The sequence below is a fragment of the Scleropages formosus genome, chromosome 17 (assembly GCF_900964775.1).
Source record: "Scleropages formosus chromosome 17, fSclFor1.1, whole genome shotgun sequence".
NCBI lineage: Eukaryota > Metazoa > Chordata > Actinopteri > Osteoglossiformes > Osteoglossidae > Scleropages > Scleropages formosus.
This window is the reverse complement of record NC_041822.1, coordinates 2,280,365-2,307,322: the sequence shown is the minus strand read 5'-3', so window position 1 is coordinate 2,307,322 and position 26,958 is coordinate 2,280,365. Positions and strand designations below refer to the sequence as shown.

At 41.6% G+C, this 26,958-nt stretch overlaps 1 protein-coding gene across 4 annotated transcripts in view; it reads left to right on the top strand.

The window, feature by feature from the left end:
• Positions 1-26,958, top strand: part of trpm3 (transient receptor potential cation channel, subfamily M, member 3) — a 163,420-nt gene that overhangs the window by 106,060 nt on the left and 30,402 nt on the right. For all 4 annotated transcript variants that reach the window (XM_018760070.1, XM_018760069.1, XM_018760072.1 and 1 more), the window contains exons 5-8: positions 62-186; positions 3,202-3,373; positions 14,779-14,953; positions 15,286-15,409. In XM_018760070.1, coding sequence (XP_018615586.1) covers positions 62-186; positions 3,202-3,373; positions 14,779-14,953; positions 15,286-15,409 — 596 coding nt within the window. The remainder of the gene's footprint in view (positions 1-61; positions 187-3,201; positions 3,374-14,778; positions 14,954-15,285; positions 15,410-26,958) is intronic.

Sequence of the window (26,958 nt, the reverse complement as noted above, 5' to 3'; positions counted from 1 at the left end):
GAACTTTTACACCATAAGACCATGTCTTTAATTGAGTGTAAATCTGTGCGGCCCACTGCAGGGGTCATCCGGCATGTAGGTGATGCACTGAAGGACCACGCCTCCAAATCCAGGGGTAAGATCTGCACCATTGGAATTGCTCCGTGGGGAATTGTGGAAAACCAGGATGACCTCATTGGCAAAGACGTATGTGTTTGTTCATCTTTTGGTTTCTATGTCTAATTCCAATGTTTACATTTACATTAAAGACTATAGCACTTTATTTAATTGTATGCTTACCTGATACATTCTAGAGAATTTAAAGTAGCAAGTTATAACAATAAGAAACTTGAAATCTCTTTTTCCATCCTGTATACTATGTATATTGACTGAGTAATTAGCAGGTAATCAGCTTCATACTTACAATAAAATTTTACTGAATCTATTCGCTACACATTTGGTTACCACCATAGAATAAAATGATATTGAGAATGGATGGTATATCTGTGTGCACTAGGACAATGTTGGGAAAGAAAAGATAATAAAAAGAACTAACTCTATGAATAAAAGAGACGTGATGTACTGCATTACTATGTACTACCAGGCATATCTGACTCACTTAGTGGTTATGTAAGTCTTGTGTCTTCAGTCTCAGCTTAGATCAGCCTCTCCAGTTCTGAACCTTGAAAGGCTTATGGAAACAAAAGTAGGTTGTTGCAAAAACGTGTGAGTGTAACACGGCTGGCCAATGACTCAGTATGTTAGTGGCTGAAAATTACTATATACCGTATTCTATACTATATAGCAGCAATCCATGACTTAATAATAAGTAATTACAGTGATGCAGAGTCTGGGAAATATACACTCTTATTTATATATAATTCAATCAAAACATCACAAATTCCAAACAGTATACAGTGTTTTGCTCGCTGGTTCTTTGAAATCGTTTATGTGGTATGAACAATGTTTTTTTTTTTTTGGTTTACTGTTAAGAATACAACTGATTCTTTTAAAAAGGAACGGTTGTTCATAGTTCTTTTTTTTCCTTTTTCCCTTTATTGCATCAGCCATTTCACTGGCTGTTGCAAGTGAAAAATGAAAAAAGGGGATTTAGACCGTATTTCCTCATGGAGGTTTCAAAAATGGAGACATGTGACAGGGACGCTTGCTGCAGGAAGCCCGAATTGCTTTATGAATATATTGCAGTTTTGTGAATAGACATTATGTAATGAGTACTTATGCAAAATGTTACATAAAACATCTGCTGCAAGATCTTTCTCTATAATTCACAATATATGAATAATATAATTCAGATACATTTTGGGACCTAGATGTTTAAAATTTCTGTTCATGTGCTGTAACTATGCAAATATTGACTTGTCCAACTGTATGTTATTATGTATACTATTCACAACCTTTAACATCTTTTCATGAAAAAAATTCTGAAATTTAGTCAAAAAACTTGCTTAATCATTGTTTTGTACCACTTCATTACAAGTTAAATTAGAATGTATATATGTTTATCTACTTTAAAGAGTAGTTGTTATTCCAGTCACAACCTTTCCAACTATTTTAAGTTTAAGACTGAAATAAAATAGCAAAGGATGCACAAACTTTCAAACTGGAAAGTGTTTATCTGGGTTAATGTAACTAGTACAAAACTCCACAGATTTTGGTTAGCACCCCTATTTGTTAGTTAAAGTAAACCCATTTAAATCAACATGGGATCTGTTCTAGGCCCATTTTTAGTGTGCATCTAATAAACAGACTGCAGTCAATAATGCTGCTAATTTTTAACAACAGTTCCATTGAAACGATTGCATTTGTTTCATTTTATTTTTTTCTTACACCTGTCATTAAACTGGAATGCAAGATAGAAAACCAACCATGACATTGATAGTGCAGCTACACACTATTTCCCAATAAATTAGTATGACACTATATGCTTCATAAATCATGTACCGTAATCAAATAGAAAAGGGCACATCAGAGTTTGTAATGTATCCTTAAAATACCTTAATAGTATAATAGCAATGATTTTAATTACAGTTCAGGGACAAACTCAAAAGGAATTCAGTAGTCATCCCCTTATAGCAGACATACCACAGTGGGGGAAACTTCATTCAGGCTTGACTTGAATATTGCTGCTTTCTCAAAGATTTATCCTGTAGGCTGACCAAATTCTTAATCTACAGTAATAAATAACACAGTAAAGTGTAATATTTCTTTTTCTGGTATCCTGTAATATCTCTGAATATCAATGTCCAGCAATGTTGGATCCATTCTTATATAAATACCACCTTAGAAACTGCTGCTACAACTTTAAAAGTTCTTCACCATGAAGACATCATGTTCCACCTTCGTCACATTTGATAATGAGAAAAAAATGTCAAAAGTCCTTTTTCCAGGCAGTGTAACTGACAGCAGGAGACTATAAATTCAGATCTTAAGACATCTGGCTTTCACCCTGATTGAGGCTTTAATTATTGAGTTACCACTGCAGTGGAGCAGATAGTGAAATGGAGAAAAATCAAGTATTCATACTCAAACCCAAATGTACTGAGAAAACTTGTAAAGTGTAGTGGAAGGATGGAAATTATCTTTTGCCCCGAGGTGTCCATGCCTATAACCCCCATTTCAAAGTCAAAGTCAAGTCAAAGTGGCTTTATTGTCATTTCAACCATCTACAGTCGGTACAGTACACAGTGAAAAGAAACAATGTTCCAGCAGGACCATGGCGATACATCAAAGAGAATATAACTATATATTATAATGTATTATCATACAGACAATTAAAAAGTATACTAAAATATAATAATAAATCCTGTGAAAATGTAAACATAATTGCAAAAAGAATTGCAAAGGGACTGGAATGGTGTTCAGTTGAGCTCATTTAAGTTACCAGTCAAATGTGTGATTACTTTTGGTGCACAAAAGAAATTAGGGAAGAGTTAAATTTTTGTAATTGCTTAGTGGACAGCAGCCGCACCTGTCTGTACTCAGTCTCAAAGTGAGTATTAGTGGTCTCCCCCTCTCCGTAAAATGTAGATTTCATTTTGTATGGCATCATTTGAAATGTTCACATTACTATATGAAATCTTGAGCAGGATTGGTCTCTTTCTCTTAGTTATTCAGAGTGTCAGAAATGTATATGAAAAGGAAATATTGTGGCAATGGTGATGAATGCTTCTTTAGCCACTGTGACATTTGCTCATGGTCCAGGTGGTCAGGCCGTACCAGACCATGTCAAACCCGCTGAGCAAGCTCACAGTGCTGAACAGCCTCCATTCCCACTTCATCCTGGCTGACAATGGTACTACCGGGAAGTATGGCGCCGAGGTGAAGCTGCGCAGGCAATTGGAGAAACACATCTCCCTGCAGAAGATCAACACCAGTGAGTATGGTTGCATTGGCAAAAGCCCATGGCAACATAGGTGTCCAACCACTGGCCTGCACTAACATCCTGGGAACAGAATCTACTGATCACAGGCCAGAACTGTTTCATGCAACCACAGACTCCTCCAGAGGTAGACAGTCACATTTAAACTGAGTTCTAGGGAGTTCACAAATTTCTATTAATTAATTTGAATAAATCTGTTTATTAACATGCTAAGGGGGGTGCGGTGGCGCAGTGGGTTGGACCACAGTCCTGCTCTCCGGTGGGTCTGGGGTTCGAGTCCCGCTTAGGGTGCCTTGCGGCGGACTGGCGTCCCGTCCTGGGTGTGTCCCCTCCCCCTCCGGCCTTACGCCCTGTGTTGTTGGGTAGGCTCCTGTTCCCCGCGACCCCGTATGGGACAAGCAGTTCTGAAAATGTGCGTGTGTGTAACACGCTAATTTCATGTGCCTCATAAATGAGACTGATAGTATAGTAAGGCAATGTGTAGATTTTGATTTTTTAGGTTAACTTCAACTTTGTCAGTTTATCTGCATGTATATTGCCTTATGAAAAACTTGCACCTGGGGTAGTGTTGCAACAAATGTTAACAATGCTAGCGTTGTAATATCTACTACTTATACTTAATGTTTCTGGAGAAATTGTACTTTTAAAGAGAATTTTTAGCAACAATATGTTTTAACATTTACGGTATTTTTAAAGAAAAAAATTCCCTATGCATTTTTTCCAACTTCTGGTCACGTATGAATTTTTTTGCATTTCATGTTTTAACTTCGATTAGTAATAGCTCATCGTTGTCAAGTGATTTCATCTGTAGATTTTACTAGCTATTGTTAGTGTTCAGTCAGTTTTCTCATTGATTCAGAGCCACAGAAGAGTTACCATGTATGTTAATAAAAAATATCATTCGCTAGTCATTCGCTATATCATTCGCTAGTTGTTCAGCGGGTCTTTATTCTCATAGTAACTATATAAACCAATTTACATAAAAGGAATTTCATACTTGAACATTTCAAGAAAATCACATTGTTAAATGGCAATGCAGCATTGACACGACCAGGGTTTGAACTGACAATTTGCAGTTTATGTCATTATCTGCTACCTTGTTCCATAACCATACAATTGAATATATTAGGAACTACACTATTACAAATCCTGTGTAACCTACAACCAGATAAGCAGTGTGTTAATTAAGGATTAGTGATTTTTCTGTATATTGAGACCAATTAGAGTTTATCCATCCATCCATCTTCTTCCGCTATCCGGGGCCGGGTCGCGGGGGCAGCAGTCCGAGCAGAGTCCTCCAGACTTCCCTCTCCCCGCACACCTCCTCCAGTTCCTCTGGGGAAACCCCAAGGCGTTCCCAGGCCAGCCGGGAAACATAGTCTCTCCAACGTGTCCTGGGTCTGCCCCGAGGCCTTCTCCCAGTGGGACAAGCCCGGAACACCTCCCCAGGGAGGCGTCCAGGAGGCATCCGGAACAGATGCCCGAGCCACCTCAACTGGCTCCTCTCAATGCGGAGGAGCAGCGGCTCTACTCCGAGCTCCTCCCGGGTGACTGAGCTCCTCACCCTATCCCTAAGGGTGCGCCCAGCCACTCTGCGGAGGAAACTCATTTCTGCCGCTTGTATCCGCGATCTCATTCTTTCGGTCATGATCCAGAGTTCATGACTATAGGTGAGGGTAGGAACGTAGATTGACCGGTAAATTGAGAGCTTCGCCTTACGACTCAGCTCCCTCTTCACCACAACAGACCGTTACAATGACCGCATTACTGCGGACGCCGCACCGATCCATCTGTCAACCTGCCGCTCCATTTTTCCCTCACTCGTGAACAAGACCCCGAGATACTTAAACTCCTCCACTTGAGGGAGCAACTCCCCCCTAACCCGGAGGGGGCAATCCACCTTTTTCCGACTGAGAACCATGGCCTCGGATTTGGAGGTGCTGATTCTCATCCCCGCCGCTTCGCACTCGGCTGCAAACCTCCCCAGTGCACGCTGCAAGTCTTGACTTGATGAAGCCAACAGGACCACATCGTCCGCAAAAAGCAGAGACGAGATCTCGCGGCCACCAAAACAGACACCCTCCGTTCCCTGGCTGCGCCTAGAAATTCTGTCCATAAAGATAATGAACAGAATCAGTGACAAAGGGCAGCCCTGGCGGAGTCCAACATGCACCGGGAACAGGTCTGACTTACTGCCGGCAATGCAAACCAAGCTCCTGCTCCGGTCATACAGGGAACGAACAGCCCGTAGCAGCGAACCCCGAACCCCATAATCCCGAAGTACCCCCCACAGGATGCCACGAGGGACACGGTCGAATGCCTTCTCCAGGTCCACAAAACACATATGGACTGGTTGGGCAAACTCCCACGAACCCTCCAGCACCCTAGTGAGGGTATAGAGCTGGTCCAGTGTTCCACAGCCAGGGCGAAAACTGCATTGCTCCTCCTGAATCCGAGGTTCGACTATCGGTCGGATTCTCCTTTCCAGTACCCTGGCATAGACTTTCCCAGGGAGGCTAAGGAGTGTGATCCCCCTGTAGTTGGAACACAATCTCTGGTCCCCCTTCTTAAAAAGAGGGACCACCACCCCGGTCTGCCAGTCCAGAGGCACCGTTCCTGAACTCCACGCGATGCTGCAGAGGCATGTCAGCCAAGACAGCCCCACAACATCCAGAGACCTGAGAAACTCGGGGCAGATCTCATCCAACCCCGGAGCCTTGCCACCGAGGAGTTTTTGACTACCTCAGCAACTTCAGCCAGGGTAATGGACGAGCCCCCCTCCAAGTCCCCAGCCTCAGCCTCCTCTACGGAAGGTGTGTCGGAGGGATTGAGGAGATCCTTGAAGTACTCCTTCCACCGCCCAAGGACATCCTCAGCTGAGGTCAGCAGCCCACCACTTCCACTGTCAACAGTGTTTGTGGAACACCGCTTCCCCCCTCTGAGTCGCCGGACGGTTTGCCAGAATCTCTTTGAGGCCGACCGAAAGTCTTCCTCCATGGCCTCACCAAACTCCTCCCAAGCCCGAGTTTTTGCCGCGGCGACTGCCAGAGCCGCGCTCCGTTTGGCCCGTCGGTACCTATCAGCTGCTTCAGGAGTCCCATGAGCCAGCCAGGCCCGATAGAACTCCTTCTTCAGCTTGACGGCATCCCTTACCTCCGGTGTCCACCACCGTGTTCGGGGATTGCCGTCGCGACAGGCGCCGGAGACCTTATGGCCGCAGCTCCGAACCGCCGCCCCAACAATGGAGGTGTGGAACATAGTCCATTCAGACTCAATGTCCCCCACCTCCCTCGGGACCTGGTTGAAGCTCTGTCGGAGGTGGGAGTTGAAGACCTCTCTGACAGGGGCCTCCGCCAAACGTTCCCAACAGACCCTCACTATGCGTTTGGGCCTGCCAGGTCTGTCCAGCTTTTTCCCCTGCCATCGAATCCAACTCACCACCAGGTGGTGATCAGTTGACAGCTCAGCCCCTCTCTTCACCCGAGTGTCCAAGACATATGGCCGAAGGTCAGAAGAAACGACTACAAAGTCGATCATCGACCTCAGACCTAGGGTGTCCTGGTGCCAAGTGCACTGATGGACACCCTTATGCATGAACATGGTGTTCGTTATGGACAAACCGTGACTAGCACAGAAATCCAATAACAACTCACCGCTCGGGTTCAGATCAGGGAGGCCGTTCCTCCCAATCATGCCCCTCCAGGTGTCACTGTCGCTACCCACGTGGGTGTTAAAGTCCCCCAGTAGAACGACAGAGTCCCCAGTGGGAGCGCTTTCCAGCACACCCTCCAGGGACTCTAAAAAGGCCGGGTACTCTACACTGCCACTAGGCGCATAAGCACAAACGACAGTGAGAGACCGTTCCCTGACCCGAAGGCGCAGGGAGATGACCTTCTCATTCACCGGGGTAGACTCCAACACATGGTGGCTCAACTGGGGGGCTATTAATAAGCCCACACCCACCTGCCGCCTCTCACCCTGGGCAACGCCAGAATAGTGGAGAGTCCACCCTTGGTCGAGAAGAGTGGTTCCAGAACCCAAGCTGTGAGTGGAAGTGAGCCCGACTATATCTAGACGGTATCTCTCAACTTCCCGCACCAGCTCAGGCTCCTTCCCGCCAGTGAGGTGACATTCCAAGTCCCAAAAACTAGAGTTGGCACCCGAGGTTTGGGTCGGCCGGGCACTCGGCCCCGACCACCGCCCAAATTACAATGCACCCGCCCCTTACGGTCTCTCCGGCAGGTGGTGAGCCCACCGAAGAGCAGCTCCACGTCATGGCTTCGGGCTGAGCCCGACCAGGCCCCGTGGGCATAGACCTGGCCACCAGGCGCTCGCATGCGAGCCCCCCCCCCCAGGCCTGGCTCCAGGGTGGGGCCCCGGTGACCCCATACCAGGCGGGGTAAACGGAAGCCTTGCTTTTATTTTCTTCATAAGGGGTTTTTGAACCACACTTTGTCTCGTCTGTCATCCAGGACCTGTTTGCCATGGGAGACCCTACCAGGGGCATATAGCCCCAGGCAACATAGCTCCTGGAGTCATTCAGGCACTCAAACCCCTCCACCACGGTAAGGTGGCTGTTCACGGAGGGGCAATTAGAGTTTAACGTTGACCAATTACAGTTAATGCTGACCAATCAGAGTTTAGTGTTGAATTTCATCCATCCTTGACAAACTGGTTCATTCACAGGGGTGGGACATTGCATATTCCCTTATGAAAAACTTGCATCTGGGGTAGTGTTGCGTCAAACGTTAACTATTATAATGTTGTAATAATCTTTCCATATTGATTCTATTTACTTCTTTACAATTTATTGTAAGTTAATGTTGAATGTGACTTCTGAAGCAAGTGGTCGATTAAGACTAACCAGGTTGTTAGCCACCCGATTGTGGTCCTTTTCAACTTACAATATTTTCAACTTATGATGAGTTTCATGGAACGTAACCCCATGGTATGTCAGGGACCACCTGTAATTTCTTTAAAACATGTAAAGATATATTTATCCCATGGGTTAAAATCATATATTGATGTTATTAATATTGCTAATGGATGACAGCATTGAAAAGTAAATTTGAATAATGATAATTTACTTGAGTACTTTTTGACCTGACATTGTTTCACTGTGAATTCAAATAGAGTTGTAGACAGATACTTTGAGTAACCTTTTTTAATGTAACAGTATGTTTATTGGAGTATTGTTTTTTAATTAGTGTACCTGCTTCTAAACTCAGCTCACAAAGCAGTGTATCTAGACTAAGATTATCAGTTATTCGTATAAACTCAGTGAGTGCTGCTGTTTTGTCTTCTGAAACTCATTCTTTTGGGCATAGTGTTAACATAAATTTACCCAAATATACCTTAACATATTTACTTAAAAACATAGTGTAACTCACCACAGACATTTAACCAATTCAATGACAGGGTTACAATTTCGGTGTGGATCATGATAAATGTATTACCAAGGCAATGAACTTGACAGATTCAAAAGAAGTCAAAAGATTTTTTGTTTCTCTTTATGATCACGCAGTGTAGCTATTAAGTACATTTCAGTTATTCCAATGTGTACTAGAATAATTTGAATGAGGAAATGAAGTTTTAACTGAAGGTACACATTGTAGAATTTAATTGATTGCTTATTAATCTATTTGAAAAAAACTGTACTGTAATGTTTTTTGTATGGTTCTCTGCTGAAATGAAGATATACTGTATTACACCACAGTGTTGTGTATGAACCTCTTTGAAGAAGCTGTAATAAAGTTTGCTGTGATTTCTGTATGCATAACAGCATCAGAATAGCCACTGAGCCAGAAGAGTAATGACAAGTGCCAGAGGCTTTGGGGTACCTCTCTGTAATGTTTGTGTTCCCGACACGGACAGGGGAGTGCTTGGGATGGAAGATAAAGTATATCCTCATTAAGAAAAAACTCATTAAGACAAAAAACATTTGCACTGGATTTGCATGAAAATCATCCAGATTTTCAGTACAAAAGGCTCCCTCCCAAAACACATGCAGTATGCATACTATGTGACTACCACAGTCACATGCATAAACAACGTTGCTCAGTTCCATTTTTTATCTCGTAACTCTTGGGGATTTTTTTGTTCTTCAGTGTTTGACCATGAAATTGAACAATTTTTATTTTCATGGGTCTCATAGCAGATAAAAAAATGTGTTCCGGCAATCGCAATGCACAATATCTGACATTGTTAAAACTGTCAATTTTATGACCAGCGTCGTGTCCACATTCCTTGGGTCTTTAGTGTGAGTGCAGTTATAGAAATATATCAGCGGGTGGGACAACAGCAGGTAGCAGGAGGAGAGCTAACAATCTGACCATCTGCTCATGTGGCCTGTGGGCTTCCCTTTGTCATCCTATGCCTGAGGATATAAAATGGGGGCTGGGAAGGCAAAGGGACGTTTGCTTGCCATCATCAGCATCTCCCCTTCCAAGCCATTTGCTCCACCTCTGAACGCAGCATGTGCATTGTCCACATCCTCTACTCCACTCCCTCCATATCCTCCGTCTTTCATTCTTCCAGCTTTCTCCTTCTTCTCAGTTTTTTCCAGTGAAGGACATACACATTTTTTGTCTGACTGCTGCAGAAGGGATAACACTGAGAAACACAAGGCAAAAAATAAGACACCAGATTATTATGATGTATACCATGTTTTAATGAACATGAGATTTATTGTTTGCTGTGTTTCAAGATATATATTTTCAAGATATTCTGCATAGACTATTGTCTCACTTATACTATAAGCAGTGTGAAGTTATAAGCACATCACCATACTAGTATTTCTAAGTACTTTAAATACACAGCTGGCCCCCGCAAAAGTGGAAAAACCATGAATATCTCTAGGCCCCCCAAACCTTAACTCTTAATACTGTTGACCCTGTTTAATACACAAAAAAGTAAAACAATACACTGCACTGCAACAGTATTGTTGTCATATGTTGGCCATACCCAAACAGAGTGCGTAGTCCGCAGTTCTTTAGCACACTTTTTACAAAATTTATTATTTTATAATAAATTTGTGTATATATTTATGATTGTAAATGATAAAATTGATTAAAAATACGTATATTTTATGCATTTATGACTTACTAAACTTTTTAAAATTTTCTTTACATTTTCTAGTCTATGCACATTGTCTGCGATTTTCCACAGCAGCCCACAAAACCCCATTTAATTATTGATGGCAAACTCGCAAATAATCAAATCCGCGAAAGTTAAACCCAAGGTTTGACTGTACAGTGTTTTTACAATGTGGAGTCCTCCTAAGTATTAATTTTTTAATTGTTATATTAAGGACTGCAATTGCTTCACTCTTTTATTAATAAAATCTGCATTTTTCAATATTTTGGTATAATGTACAGCTGTCATAGGAACTTGAATTAATAGCTCCAGTAGTAATGGGTTATTTTTACATTAACCTGATGCTTTTTTCCAAAGCCACTTACAGCATTAGTATAGCTGTAATTATGTTCCGATTTGTACAGTTGAGTGATTTTATTGGAACAATTTAGAGTAAGTTCCTTGCTTAAGGGTACTACAGCCAGAGGTGGAGAATCAAACCTCAAACCTCAAACCTTTGGATCCAAAGGCTGCAGGGCTAACCACTACTCTATCAGCTATCCCCAGCTGTTATGTTTTGGATGAAATCCATCCCATTGATGTTCTTAATTTTTTTAAACAATTTTATATTATTATTAAAGCCTTTTAGACTACAGCTCATTAATATGAATATTTCAGAGCAACCCCAATTTAAATTTACAGTCAATCTTGAAAAAATATCAGCAATACATTCGTAGAAGGTTTTTGACAACAGGGTTACATAGTACTGCCTGAATGATTCCATCTAATTAAGACTAAATTTTTTTAAAAATAATGCAAAATCCAATGCCTACACATGTTTAGTCTGTTTTTTTTTCCCTCCTCAGTACTGAATCTATTAAATTGTTCCTATCCAATAATTCTGGCAGTTGGTTTTGATTTTACCTCCCAGATTCAAAATGCGTCCCTGCCAGCCCTAAAATGACACCTGTCCATCTTAGAATGATAGCTACCAGTCTTAAAATGACACAGTTGATACACAGCACACTTATATTAGACAGGAGGTTTTATGCACATAAAAAACAGGTCAAGTACTTTTCTCTACAAATCCTAAAAAGTTGTCACCATAAATTCCTTCTAAAGACTGACTTTTTTTTTTTAACAGAGCAAAGGAATACTGTATTTGTACAGCATCTGGGTTTATGACTTTTACATTGACGTTTACATTTATTCATATAGCAGATGAATTTCTCTCAACATCTTGGATTATACAGAACAGACGAAGAGTTATACATACAGACATGCAGTTCTCAAAGCAGAAACAGTTTCCTCAATACTGCCAGTTTTACTGTTCACACTACACAAGTGACAACCTATAGACTATTAGGAAATAATGTGGTGATTGTGAAAGCTGATTCAATGCAAGTTCAAGTTCACCCATAGTGTGTGTGTGTGACAAAGAGAGTGTGTTCAACTGATGTATGGATGGATGACCCAGTGTAAGTAGTGTATCTAACAGTGAAAGTCACCTTGGTGAATAAGGTGTGTGGGCTGATAACACTACTGTTATGTTATTCCCCGGTACGGTTGCGTCAGACCCAAGTGCGGGGCACAAGAAGCTTGGTCAAGGGGCGGTTCAGTAGACATCGTCAGGGAACAGGCAAAGGGTCACCGATGTACAAACAGAATCCAAAGGGGCAAATCCAAGAACCGTAATCCAAGAAACAGGCGAGTGATCAGGCAAACCAGTGAGTCGGAGACGAGGAGCAGGACAGGGAGCGAGGAACGAGGCTCGAGGAGCATAAGTGATCAATAAGGCTGAACAAGGTTCCACATCGGCCTGTGTTCTGCAGCCCCTTTTTAAGCTTGTGCTTGCTAATTCGAAGCAGGTGTTTCCTGTTGCGCAATTGTGGGGGGCGTGACAACTACATAGAGTTTAGTGGAAGTTGCTTTGGAGAAAAGCATCTGCTAAAGAAATACATTTAAATGTAAGTTTGTAGAGCAGTAACAAAATCCTGAAAGAAGTGGCCCAAAAGATATGCGCTTTTAGACCCTTCATAAATGTCAAAAGTTATATAGCTTTCAATCATCCCCAACACAAAAAGTTGGATTTCATTTTCTTAATGAGTCTATTTTTATGGACACTTCCTTCATGGAACATTAACTGAAGGTAAATTTGCTGTTAACGAAACAAAAGATGATAAGTGAAGTAAAGGCATGATTAGTTGGTGATCATGAAATTGATATAACCATTAGTTTTAATGTTCCAACTCCTCCAGAAAGAAGAAAAAGTAGCATTCATTATGATGATAGTCATCACTGCTTTGTGGGTACATTTGGTGTTACGTTAGTACACAGGCAGCATTTGGTGATACAAGAGTATTACAAGTAAGCATTTGTGCTCCAGCCCGAGTGTCTTTCTAATGAGTCATTCCATGCATAAATAGATTTGTTTAATCCTGTTACATGTGTCTGCTTATCTGCTTCTTATTCCTAATCTAAATATAGAAGCAAGGGTTTACTGAAAATCATGTATTGTTTCTACGTCAGTCATTCATGTTCTTTCGTGACTAAAATACCTGTATAGGCTGCTTTTAAAGAGCACATTCGATACCTTCCTTGAAATTTCATGGATCCGTTCTCGTTCTCACCGAGCATAAATCAAGGTCCATGTTTAGAGTAGCAGTCACAATATTTCAGTAAATGGAAACAGAAATTCCAGAAATTTATTGTATATATACGGATATCGAGGCACCCATAAAGAGTAGGAGAGCAGCACTGATCAGTGGTTATGATGTTGATATGTGGGTATGATTTGTTAACCATGTTGATGGAAATTGTCAGCTTATTTGTGTGCTTCCTGATTATCCACCCCTGTGAAAACTGTACAGTACCTAGGTGCTCTTACTACCACCAGAAAAATTACACATTTTTTACAGTCCCTGTACCATGATGGACAGACAGATGAAATATACAGAGGGAAAGAAAAATAAATATTACTCAGGTTCACCTCCATGAGCAGGAGCTTTTTACCCCAGTTACTAGGCTCAAGGATGACGCAACTTTGAAGTGGGTAAGAACCAGAATAGTCCCGTTTATATAACCATGTGTTCTGAGGCACAATGACAGCACATGTTAGAAGTGATGCAGCCCACCTTGTTCCAGCTGCCACCAAAGTGAATTATTTATGCCAAAGTGGGTGTTTTTGGCTGGGACATTTCTGTAGAATCACAGGAAAACTGTGTACGTGCTGCTGTCCAATTACACCAGGAACGAATGATGGGGCGGCATTAGAGAATCTTAGTGAGACTGCAGGTGTCGATAAGTGTCATGTGAGGCTGTGGCTGGCAGTACCTATTTAAAATTGTGTGCTTAGGTTGTGCGACGAAACGATACTTCCTTACAATCTTTAGGGTTATGCAAAAGTAATTATTTGGCTCAGTTTAATTTTCAAAATGTTACAGCATTCATGATATATTCATGATACGCTTTCCCAGGAATATATCGAACAAGGTAATAAAACATGTCCTGTGACTATTTTAGGTACATTACTGTTGGTTATTTCAGTTAAAGATAAGTGTGTTGGCACTGCTGAGGTTCTGTAATGAGACGAATGACTGTGAAAGCTTCCTAAAGCCAAATCCACACAGTGGTCCCTAGATGATTAGTTATGTAAAGTGTTCACGTACTATAGTGCTCCAAAGATTAATTTGAAACAGTCCGTTGACATATTGACTTCAACGTCCTCACTATATATATATGTTTTTTTTTTTCCCCCAGTTTTTTGTCAAACTGTTTCACCTGAAAAATATGGGATTTGCATTTGTGCCTGGTGGGAATAAAAATCATAGATCATTGATTACTGCTGTTAACAATTTAGACCCCTTTCACACCCAATATAATGACTGTACCTACACAGTCCAGTTTTTTCTGAGTTTACATGTTAATCAATTAGAATGCAAAGTCAGTTTTAAATTATTCACTGTGAACTTTTCTTACTCATGAGATAATGTAATAAAAGGTAAGCACTGATGTGCAGACTTTTTATTCACTGTAAGATGTCTTTTGGACCAGACGTTTATGATATGGTCTGGTCATCTCTATGCATCCATGAAGTACTCTGGTTGCTGCAATCTGACCATTCAAAAAATTGTACAAATTCTTGTCATTATTTTTTGGAGCTTTTTCCAATCAAGATCTGCCACCAAGGGTTTATTTTCATGTTGTGGTCCAGTTATTCCATGGTCTGTTTCAAGAGCAGGAGTGTTTTGAAGAAGCCCTGTGTTGAGTGTTGATGGTATTGGGTGGTATCTATCTCACAGTATTTCCTCGCATGTCTTCTGCAGGAATCGGGCAGGGGGTACCTGTAGTTGCACTCATAGTGGAGGGTGGGCCCAATGTCATCTCTATTGTGTTGGAGTACCTGAGGGACACGCCACCTGTGCCTGTTGTGGTGTGTGATGGCAGTGGCCGAGCTTCAGACATCCTGGCATTTGGGCACAAGTACTCGGAGGAAGGCGGGTACGTTGGACAGATAAGTCAATACTTGCTTCAGTGAGCAATCAAAGTGCAAATAAAATCCATTTCGAGCACAAAAAGTCCTACCAGAATTCTGTTATTCTTTTACATAACAACTGAGAACTCATATGAACTATGGCCATTGTCTATTAGCATATATAGGCCTGGGAATCTCTGTGAGAAGGATGAAAATGCAGCTTTTAATGATTCCTGTTTGAAAAGTGTTTCATTTTTTAGACCTCTTTTTTTCCCTTCTGTCTCCTATCCCTTCCCTCACCCTGTCATCCTAACACCCATAACTCTACCCTGTACCCTGTACACTTGTCACCATTCAGGATTATTAATGAGTCTTTGAGAGACCAGCTTCTTGTCACCATCCAGAAGACATTCAACTACAGTCGGACCCAGGCTCAGCACCTCTTCATCATCCTTATGGAGTGCATGAAGAAGAAGGAGCTGGTGAGTGGGATGTTGTGCCTTACTGGAAAAACTCCCACGTGACATTACAGTTTTTCTGAGATTTTGGAAAATTCAATACTCTAAGTATGAATAGTTTCATGTGTTACATGTGGTATAGTTAAGTTCCAGGTAGACTATGAATTTGCATAATGACAAATTTTTGGGAAAAAAACCAACTCCTCACTTAAAAACAGCCGTCTCCATCTTGCCATTAGGTATAACATATTTCTATTTCTCAGTTCAATACATAATCTGTTACATCATGGAGAACTACAATATATATCCATTCTGAATACAGCATGGTTTACATTTCAGTAATTACTGTCTAAATAGAGAATTTAGCCAGTTACTGCACCATACTATGTAAAATGTGATACTTTTTCAAGACGCCCTTTAATCCCCCAGTTTTTTATGAAACAGTGTCTTTGGATATATTCATTGTCTTTTACATTTGCACTTACAATGACATCAGTGTCCTCATGCAGCCAGTATTTGTTTTCCATTTAAATGTATTTTACAACCCTGTTTTTATTCACATTAAATCACAAAATATATTTCATAGTTGATGAGTCTTTGTTTTGTTGTGTTTCTTTCTCTCTGTCTTGTTTAATTATTCAGATAATTTTTTCGGTTCATGTAGTTGAATAATACATTTCTGTGTGTTGTGCATATGCGTTATTTTGTTGTTTATATTTTCACATGTTGTATGCTTTGAAACTATTTTTTTTAATTAGTTAAGCTTCTTTTTTACTGCTAAGCACAAATGACATTTATTGAGTGGGGAGAATCCTTAAAATAGTCCATAATGCAGTTCTATGTTAAGCTTTTAGACTGTACTATAATAAAAACATTTTCTGGGCAGCCATTTCTACAAAATGCTGTGCTAGGTGCTGTATTTCTATAATATTTTACACTATACACACATTTAATGAAGTTACCCCAGACAGACACACACACACAAAACGCACTGTTGTGCTGCCACAATGATGTAAGGGCAAGGTGGGTCGAGACTGTTTTTTAAACAGGGGGGTGCGGTGGCGCAGTGGGTTGGACCATGGTCCTGCTTTCCAGTGGGTCTGGGGTTCAAGTCCCGCTTGGGGTGCCTTGCAACGGACTGGCGTCCCGTCCTGGGTGTGTCCCCTCCCCCTCCGGCCTTACGCCCTGTGTTGCCGGGTAGGCTCCGGTTCCCCGCGACCCCGTATGGGACAAGCGGCTCAGAAAGTGTGTGTGTGTGTGTTTTAAACACCTCAAAGAAGACTATGACACTGTGATGCCGATAGCTAAGGGGTGTGTAGTCAAGGCAGTCAAACTCCAACATGTACTCCTTTGACTTCCTCTTTCTCCTGTCTATATGAAGAGCATCCTTGTTTATTAAAAGCAGCAGTAAGCTTGGCGCCCCAGAACTCCTATTGGGGAAATTCTCTGAAATGCAAAATGAAACACTCCGTCAAGCCTTTTCATCTGGATAATTTTTGTCGGAAGTTGCTAAGTCCTAGTTCTGCCGTAATAAGGTGTGCCACTTGTAGCCCTGCCTACATTCATGGCGGTGTTTGATGACAAGGTGCGGAAGGCGCATGCGATGCCACCGGCACTGAAGCAGGAAAGCCTGTCTCTGTACAATTAGGGCCTGAGGGAGCTGTCAGCTCTGTCAACAGAGAAGCCTCTCACGCCATCCCAAAGCACTGCGCAATGCAAATCTCTTCCCTTCAGTGGCACAGTGTTCCCGGGGAATGGGAGCAGCTTAGTGATCATTTAATTACTATAGATTATACATTTATGAGGGTAAAGTGTTCACTGCTCTGCTTTCAATAAAAGGTTTCCAGTCAGTGTGTTCCATGTTAAAAATAATATCTTATTTTTACCTCTATGATATATAAACCAACGAAAGAACATATTCCCTTTTAATGTCTGTTTTTTAGTTATTTCAAGATATAGAATGTAACTCAATGTTTATTCTCAGTGTACTTTCATTGTTATACTTGCACTATAACTTTAAGATCATCCCCAGATAAACATTTACGCAGCTACTCCTGTAATGTAATGTAAATGTTTACATGTATCTCAAAAAAAGTTATTACTAGGAAGGTGATTTGGATTCATGGATATTCTGATAAAGTTTTACGCAGCTACTCGTGTGATGAACGTTGATTTATATGGTGAAGAAAACTAACTCTACTTAAGAGTCACATCTGCAGCTATGTCTCTTTCTCCTAATGTAATGAACACATCGTATTTTCTATGAGATGTACATCACTTTGAAGAAAAGCATCTGCTAATTGAATACATGTAATGCAAATGTAAATGTACTTCCATTACAAAGCGATTGTGTTAACATATGGTGTCTTCAGGTACCTCTTACTTCTATGGCAGGAGTTTGACTCTAATAGATTCTGGCAGGGGTGGATGAGGGCGGGGTGCTTTATTTTGTCAAGCATCCCAAACTGAATATAAAATCAAATAAACATACAAAGATCGTTGGATTTTTAGAAGTTGCAGAGACTGTGTATTCTCCCTTCAGCTTTAAATTACCAACAAGGTGGGCAAAAGCACTGTAGGAACAAAAAAATTATGCTCTTTTTTCCCTGAATGCCCCAGAGAATCGGTGACACAGACTGGATTAGGATATGCAAAAAAGCACATTAAAGAACAGTAACAAATGTTCAACATAAGGTTCTCACTAAAGGCTGCTGTTACAGAAGAAGCAACACTTCTAAATGCTGTAACACATTTACTGAGTCCTCACCCACATTTGCACCAACCTTTACGAAATGATTTCACTGACTAGGCTTCAAAAACCAGCAAAACGTCTGTCCTTTAAGGTGCATGAGAATAAATATTCTGTATCCCAATGACAGTGGAAGCTGGGAGTGTAGTGGTTCCATCTGTTCCTTTTGGACCTAAAGCTCACAGGTTCCAGCCTCACCTCTAGCTGTAGCACCCTTGAGCAAGGTACTTACCCTAAATTGCTCCAGTAACAATCTGCCCAGCTGTATAAATGGGTAAATAGGTGTAAGTACCTTAGTACTGTAAGTCACTTTAGAGAAAAGCATCAGCTGAACAAATGGATGTGACAAAAGATGCTCCTCAACTTACGATGGTGAGCGGGAGATAGACATTCGGTAGAAACTGCACTTTGAATTCTGATTTTTTTCCTTTGCAAACAATATGTCAGAACTACTCGTCCCAAGGGGGGTCGCAGGGAACCGGAGCCTACCTGGTAACACAGGGTGTGAGGCCAGAGGGAGAGGGGACACACCCAGGACAGGATGCCAGTCCGTCGCAAGGCACCCCAAGCGGGACTTGAACCCCAGACCCACTGGAGAGCAGGACTGTGGTCCAGCCCACTGTGCCACTGCACCCCCTGCAAACAATATGCGGTGTGATATTCTCTCGCAATGCTGGGCAGCAGCAGCGATCTGCATCTTCCAGTCTGTCATGCAGAGGTGTGTATTAGGTGTATTAAATGCGTTTTCAACTTACGATATTTTTGACTTACGATGGGATTCACAGAACGTATCCCCGTCGTAAGTCAGGGACCACCTGTATTTATTTTGTAACTATAACTAAACTTTCCTATTTCTTTCTCTGACTTGCATATTAGAGATTTATTGGTAACAAATACTTTTGGGTATAATGGCATTTAAAATCTGAAATAGTGAAAGAAAATTATATCAGCAGTCTTTTTGTGAAGATCTGTCAATTTCATTATGCTGCTGTTTGCTGTTCCCATTAACTGTTCCTTGGACTGCATTGTGTTCTAAATGCTGAGGTCTTTGCTTGCTATGAAACTGCTCTCTCAGCGGCTGCTGAGATTACTGATCACAGCTTATTTGTTTTTTTCTCATGAACCATGGAGGCCTGCTGGGAAGGAAATGAACACAGTGTGTAGTGTGACTGCTCCCAAACACACTTCATGGTGCAAGGGCTGGTCACAATCACTCTAAATCTTGAGCAAGCTTTCATCCAACATAATTTATTACATGATATGATAGGTGCCATTCATATAATGTGTGATATCAGTCAGAATAAACTCTTTTCAATAAATAGCTTGAACTGTATAAAACAGCAGAAAAAAAAAATCTGCATCTAATTCAAGGAATTTTTCATATGTGGCATTTATAACTATTGATTTCTTTTTCCCTAAAATGGAGCAAGCAGATGTATTCAATTAACAGAGCAATTATAAGAGAAGGTAAATCCAATCTTTTTGCATGGATGTTTTGATTCTTCATTATTAAGCAAACCTGTAGATATAAACTTATATTTAGCTCTGAACAGAAGTGCTGAAGTGTGGGGCAGCGGCACACTGCATCATGATTCAGAATAGACAACAATGAGTTGCCTATAGTTGCAGTGGGTTGGACCACAGTCCTGCTGTGTGGTGGGTCTGGGGTTCAAGTCCTGCTTGGGGTGCCTTGCAATGGACTGGCGTCCCGTCCTGGGTGTGTCCCCTCCCCCTCTGGCCCTACGCCCTGTGTTGCCGGGTAGGCTCCGGTTCCCCGCGACCCCGTATGGGACAAGCGGTTCTGAAAATGTGTGTGTGTGAGTTGCCCATAGTGTGTGAATGTGTGTCTTTGTGACTACAGAATGTTGCAATGGACTGTACCCCTTATGGCCAAATGCCCAGTGATTCCTGGACAGGCTCCAGACCATCACAACCCTGACAAAGAGTTAATGGAAGTGATTGGTTAAAGTGGCTTTCAAAAGGTGCTTTACTTCTTTAATACTTCCATTCCTTTTCATACTTCTTTATCCTAGTTCACTGTTAAAGAAAGAACGTTTATTCCCTTACGTGGAAAAAGAATTCGACCAGGATCAATTTTTGCTAATAATGACTGGATGGGTGGCATGTTGGCACAGTGAGTAGCACTCTGTCTCACAGCGCCTGGGTGGTGGACTTGAGTTTGATCTCCGTTCAGTCTGTGTAGAGTTTGCATGTCCTCCCCATGTGTGAAGGTTTCCTCCAGGTGCTCTGGTTTCCTCCCACAGTCCAAGGACATGCTGTTCAGGTTCACCCATACTGTGTGAGTGACAGAGAGAGAGAGTGTGTTCCACTGATGTATGGATGAGTGACCCAGTGTAAGTAGTGTATCTAGTACTGTAAGTCACCTTGGTGAGTAAGGTGTGTGAGCTGATACCACTACATAGTATCCATTGGAAGTCTCTTTTTATTGCTAAATAAATACATGTAAAATGATGGGTGCTTCCTTGTAAAAGCTGCTCACACCACTCATGATAATGGTTAGTCAAGTAGTTAACAGCAATCTCTCTCGTTCTGCGTGAGCTTCCACTCCAGACCTCTGGACTAATTGGTTTTGAAATACTTTAATCTGCTTTGCCAACCTAATTATTTTTCCGAGATACATTTGTCACAAAGTCAGGTTATCAAATCACCGATTTCTCTTCCATACACTTCCACATGAAGACGATATAAATCTTATCTGAATGAAATGAGTGTAGTCTATTGGCAGCGATACCCACCTTTTTCTCAGGTTAACTGTGAATAGCAGATAAGCTTATGTTTAAACAATGCACGATAAGGTAGGTCCTTAAATGGCTTTTTCATGCCACCTCTTGCTCAATATCTAGCAGCATGGCAGTTTTTAAACCTGTATTTTTTGAAGACCATTAAGTGTGCACCATCTGAAACCCTCTGAGATAAGACAGAATGTAAGACACCAGAATTTAATCAGTCTTTGGCTGGATACCTAGCAGGATGTTCAGATTTCCACAAGCTGATGTAATGCCCATGCAAATCCTCATTGGGCAATTATTCATCTGTCAGAGCTTGTTTAAAACAGTCTATGCTTGATTCTGTTTGTATATTGGCTTGGCTCATTTAGCTGAATCAGTTGAATAATTTAAAAAAAAAAAATTTCAGGTACATGCAATGTTTACAGTCTTACTAAGCTGTGAACATGAAAAGAAATTCTTGCCGTACATAACACTTTCTTAAAAATAGGCTAATTATTATACATCTTTACCTGTATGTTTTCCAGGCACCAGTTTCTAGTACTTTCCCTGTCTGTCTTTTTATAACAGTCATTTTATTTCTCTACACAGCTGCGTGACATGACGGGTGGTGTGCAGAGAGTGACACAGCAACCTGTGAGGGTTACCTTCAGGACACAAACATCTGCGTTTTTGCAGTGAAGTTGGAGTGTCGGAGTGGAACAGCTGTGAAAACACACATATTCATTATTCACCTGCAGTGTACATTGTTTCTTCTGATTGAAAAATAGAACTGATATTTCAATGAAGATGATTCCATGTTCTGGGGGGGAGTGTGGTGGTGCAGTGGGTTGGACCGCAGTCCTGCTTTCCCATGGGTCTGGGGTTCAAGTCCCGCTTGGGGTGCCTTATGACGGACTGGTGTCCCGTCCTGGGTGTGTCCCCTCCTCCTCTGGCCTCGCGCCCTGTGTTGCCGGGTAGGCTCTGGTTCCCCATGTGGGACAAGCGGTTCTGAAAGTGTGTGTGTGTGTGTGATTCCATGTTCCAACTTGCTTGGTTATAGAATTGCAATTATGAAAATACTGCAAACATTTTTTTAAAATCAAAATTAATGCAAAACCCACCCATTTCAGTTAAAATGAGAAAACATCTCAGGAGAAAAGGGAATGCCAGCTTTTTTTGGGTTTTTTTTTTTTATTTCAGTCACAAGTGTATCTCTGTCTACAAACTGCAGGCAATGAATGTAATGTATTTGGTGATATGACACAATTTCAATTTTCAGTCCAATTCTTATACGGAGAGTCATAGTGCAGCTCTACAGTAATTTGAAGATGTATGAATTTGATTACTATGCATCTCCTTACAAAACTGCACACTCAAATCATATGTGCTGAGGACAGTGCCTAAGGTGGAACCCAACCGAGATGGTCATACAACCAAGATCGACACCAGAAATTTGAGGTGCAGAATTTATTCAGGTTGCCATTCATTTTTCAGGTGGAAACTTCAATAATGAGGAATCAGAGAGAACATCTTATAACATTTTAAATACTACATATGTGATGAATGGATGAATGACCGGGGGCGTGGTGGCACAGTGGGTTGGACCAGGGTCCTGCTCTCTAGGGGGTCTGGGGTTCGAGTCCTGCTTGGGGTGCCTTGCAATGGACTGGTGTCCCGTCCTGGGTGTGTCCCCTCCCCCTCCGGCCTTATGCCCTGTGTTGCCGGGTAGGCTCTGGTTCCCTGTGACCCTGTATGGGACAAGAGGTTCTGAAACAGGTAAAACTATTTAAGGAAAACCAAAGAGTTGTTGAACTCTGATGCTGCTTGACTGTTAGAGTTTAACAGCCTGGAGATAGAAGTATATTTACCATCCATCCATATATACACAAAGCACAAAGAAAATTACAAACACACATACATCAGTGTATGAACATCTTTTCCAGCGTTTTCTCAGATGCATGTATGTGTGATTTAAAATATCCTAAGGCATTTTGCTTTCTTTTCATCAATTCTTCTGGCCCATGTTCTCCTCTTCTTGTGATACTTTATCATTCTTCCCTCAAGATTTGAGAAGAAATCTAAGAATTGTTTAACTGAATCACCATAACATGACAAAGTGTTCAGCTTAGAATACTTTCTCTATGGGTTCAGATGGTTCACAGGGAACTTGGTGTAGAAGGATGAAGAAGGAAAGTATTGTACAGAAATAACATTCAGTGCCCTTCAGCAGTCATGGAATTGTTATCGTATCCTAACCACAGCAATAAGCTGTAATCACCATGTATCATAAATAATAATCATGTTCTTCAGCACCTATGTGCCAGCTGCGATTTGCGGTATCAGTGTCTTTCTCCAGTGATTTCCAGGAAGAAAAAAAGTTAAATTACGCGCGAGGGACGTGTTGACGCAATTAGGCTAAAAAGAAACGATTTCAACACAACAGCAGAGCCCTGAACTGGGTCGAGCACCTTCAATAACAGCATGCCGCCAGGAGAGGCAGGGACAGGAAATTTCCTCCAATTAAATTAAGATGAATGGCTTTTCTTAGCCCAACTAGGCCATGCAGTACTGTGTATTTTAAGCACTCAAAATTTAAATATTTATCAGGGTTAAACAGCAGTAACAGGGGTGTTTGTAGGTGATGGGGATATGTCCAGAGGCTGACTGTTAATGTGGCCTTTGAATCAGATGAGGCGATATGACAGCAATGAATTGACATGCAATATATTGCAGGATTCTCAGCATCCCATCACCAGTAAGGGACCTGCAGTGAGCAGAAAGTTCAAGCGCCACACGTCCATCTCCACCCCCAGGGATCTCCTGCTGGATGTAGCTGTTGTGAATCACCCAGATTATTTTATCCAACCAATCTAAGCAACCGCTTGTCCCGAGCAGGGTCATGGTGAGCCAGAGCCTATCCCAGAAACACAGGGCGCAGGGTCAAAGGGGGAGAGGAAACACCCCGGATGGGACACCAGTGCATTCAAGGCACACCAAGAGGGACTCGAACCCCAGACCTGCCACACAGCAGGCACCGGCCAAACCTGCTGTGCCATCATGTGATCCTCTGCGTATTGTTATTATTATTATTATTCTTTTTATTATTATTATTATTATTGCTGTTTTTGTAAGCTTTTTTCCATCATCTGGTTTTTGATAAGGAACTAATGCACAGAATGCCTACATGTGTTGAGGCCAAGAGTAACACTGATTTTTTTATGTTATTCTGAGGTACAGAAATGTCCCAGCATTCACAGCTCACAGAAATGAGTTGCCATTTCATCTTCGCTCACTGTGGGCAGTTACTCTCACTGCAGTGATGAAGTATGAAACAAAAACATGAGTAGGCGAGAGTCCACTCTCTTCTTGAGCACATGACCCGGTAGTCAGTTCCTTTAGGTCCCATTATCTTTGCTAAGGTTATTCTTCACCTCAGACTCATTTTCACCTCTGGATGAGCACCTTCTGGCCCATGTTCTCCTCTTTTTGTGATACTTTATCATTCTTCTCATATTCCGCTTCAATAGATATGTCAAACAACAGCTTCTAGAATAATGACAACAGCTTGTGCCTCGTACTTAAAGGACCCAGGTTTGAATTCCTCCAGCTGTAAAACTCTTGGTCAACCTATTTACCCTAGATTGCAGCAAAAATGATCCCGTTATACAAATAATTAGATCACTGTAAGGTATCTGATTGAATATCTAATTCTGATAATTTACATTTAGTCTATCTGATGTAATGTGCATAAAGTGACTTGCATTATACAGTGCAAGGAATAAAAAATTAAAATCTGAAGCTCAGGAAACACTATGTCACCTGGGATGAGCTTTAGTGTGGACACTGACAATAAGGGGAGAGTGTGAATTGTGTTCAATACAGCATTGTTGTGTCATTTTGTACAATCTGCAAAGAGTGAAGAAACCATTTGTTTAGTTCTACACATTTTACATTACACGTAGAATAATGTTTTCTCAGTTTAACTGGGTTGTGAAGAGGGAAAAAAACATACTTGTGCATATTCAGAAGTATGCATATGCATAAGTCCATTGAGATGATAGATTGCGGAGGGGCCAGAACATCAAGGGGCTTTGCTACAGGGATGGGGGTTGAACAGAGAGAAGCGGAATAAATTGGATTGCGGCGCTTATCCGGTCCATGAAAGCGCACTTTCTCATTCTGAGCATGCCCAGCGAGACATGGCAGACATACATGAAATGTGAAGATGCCCTTGGAAAGGACCACTGAAGGTGGCGTCACATTGCAGTTTGACGCAAGGTACCTTAACCCTCCCATTTCTCTCTTGGGGGGGCTGTAATGCTTCTCCTTTGTCTCAGGGCCTGAACAATATGGACACACAGCAAACACGTCCAAGAGCCCTGGCACTACATGAAATGTCAAGGATTACAGAAGAGAGTACATTCTGATCTTTTTTGGCACAGTTAGATTCCTCTGGTTTGATTTGTTTCATGGTCTAAATATTGAAACTATGGTGTCTCTGGACATTTCAAGAAAAAATTTTTTATATTGGTAAAATTAAGAGGTTAAGCGGTGTGACTAATGAATATGACTGTGATATGAAGATCAGCTGAAGTGCCCTGTGGATTTAGTGGACCGGTTGGCTCTGGAGCATCATGCACTTGTAGGCTGACAGAATACTGTGAATAATTTATTCCAAACCTTTCTTCTAATTCCACAATTTTTTTTTCAGAAATTTGTACAAACACAAATACAGAATAAACTACTTTTCAGTTTCATAATTTGTTCATGGCCCAGACAAGTTTCAATAAACAAAAGGACTAAAGACGATAGTAAAGTGGAAGTGTAAGCACATGGCAGATATTGTTCAGCACTTAGACAGTGGAAAGTGGAGCAGTTTGATACTGCAGTAAAAAGGAAAAGTTCTTGCAATTAGCTGAATTTTGTGATTCATTCTTTGATAGTAACGGGTAAAACTTTACCTACACTTGTTTTCTTTGGTTATAATCTTGTCATCTTTTATTAGCTCTTGTCATTTTCAAATTGGAAAAATTCCTTTTTGCATTTTCACTTTTGGCATAATTGGAATCCCAGGATATGGCATTTTATGAAGGATCTGTCAGATACCATTTAACTTCAGTTAGAAATATGAATATTGTATCAATTCCTGTGGATAAGTAGAGCTAAGCAGTGTTAGTATGAAGTGTGAACAGTGAGCAGTGCATCATGCAGAGGGGATTGTGGTTATGCTTCAGTCACCCCGTGAGTCATTTTCAGTTTAAATTGACTTTGAACATCATCGAGATCATGTGGATCTCTGAAGGTCTTTTAATTAAATGTTATTGATTTCTTTTCATGTGGATTTCCACTGAGCACAGGTCAGAATATTACATACTGGGTCCTTTGTGGTCCAGCCAAAAGGAAGAAAGAAAGCCTTGGAAAAACACACCCAGACACACATTCTGATGCACAGTCTCACAAAACACATGAAGTCCCACAAACTTTAAAAAAGCCATTTCGATTTGTGTGGAGGGGGGGTGCGTTGGCGCAGTGGGTTGGACCTGGTTTTGATCTCCGGTTGGCCTGAGGTTCGAGTCCCGCTTGGGGTGCCTTGCCGCGGACTGGCGTCCCGTCCTGGGCGTGTCCCCTCCCCCTCCAGCCTTACGCCCTTTGTTGCCGGGTTAGGCTCCGGTTCCCCGCGACCCCGTATGGGGCAAGCGGTTCAGACAGTGTGTGTGTGTGTGTGTGATTTGTGTGGATGCCCTCAAAACATCTACTTGTCTCACTTTCCAATTTGTGTGGGTACTTTTTTATTCAGACACACGCTATTAATCACACTAAATGTGAGCCGCATGGGTGAATGAACAGAAACAATATTGCAATCTCATAACATGTTCTTAACACTTCGGCAACGCATGTGGATGAATGACGTTTATTCCCCCAGAAAGACATATTTATGACCAAAAATACACACACACACACACACACACACACACACACACACACACACACACACACACACACACACTTTCTGAACCACTTGTCCCATACAGGGTCGCAGGGAACCGGAGCCTAACCCAGCAACTCAGGGCGTAAGGCTGAAGGGGGAGGGGACA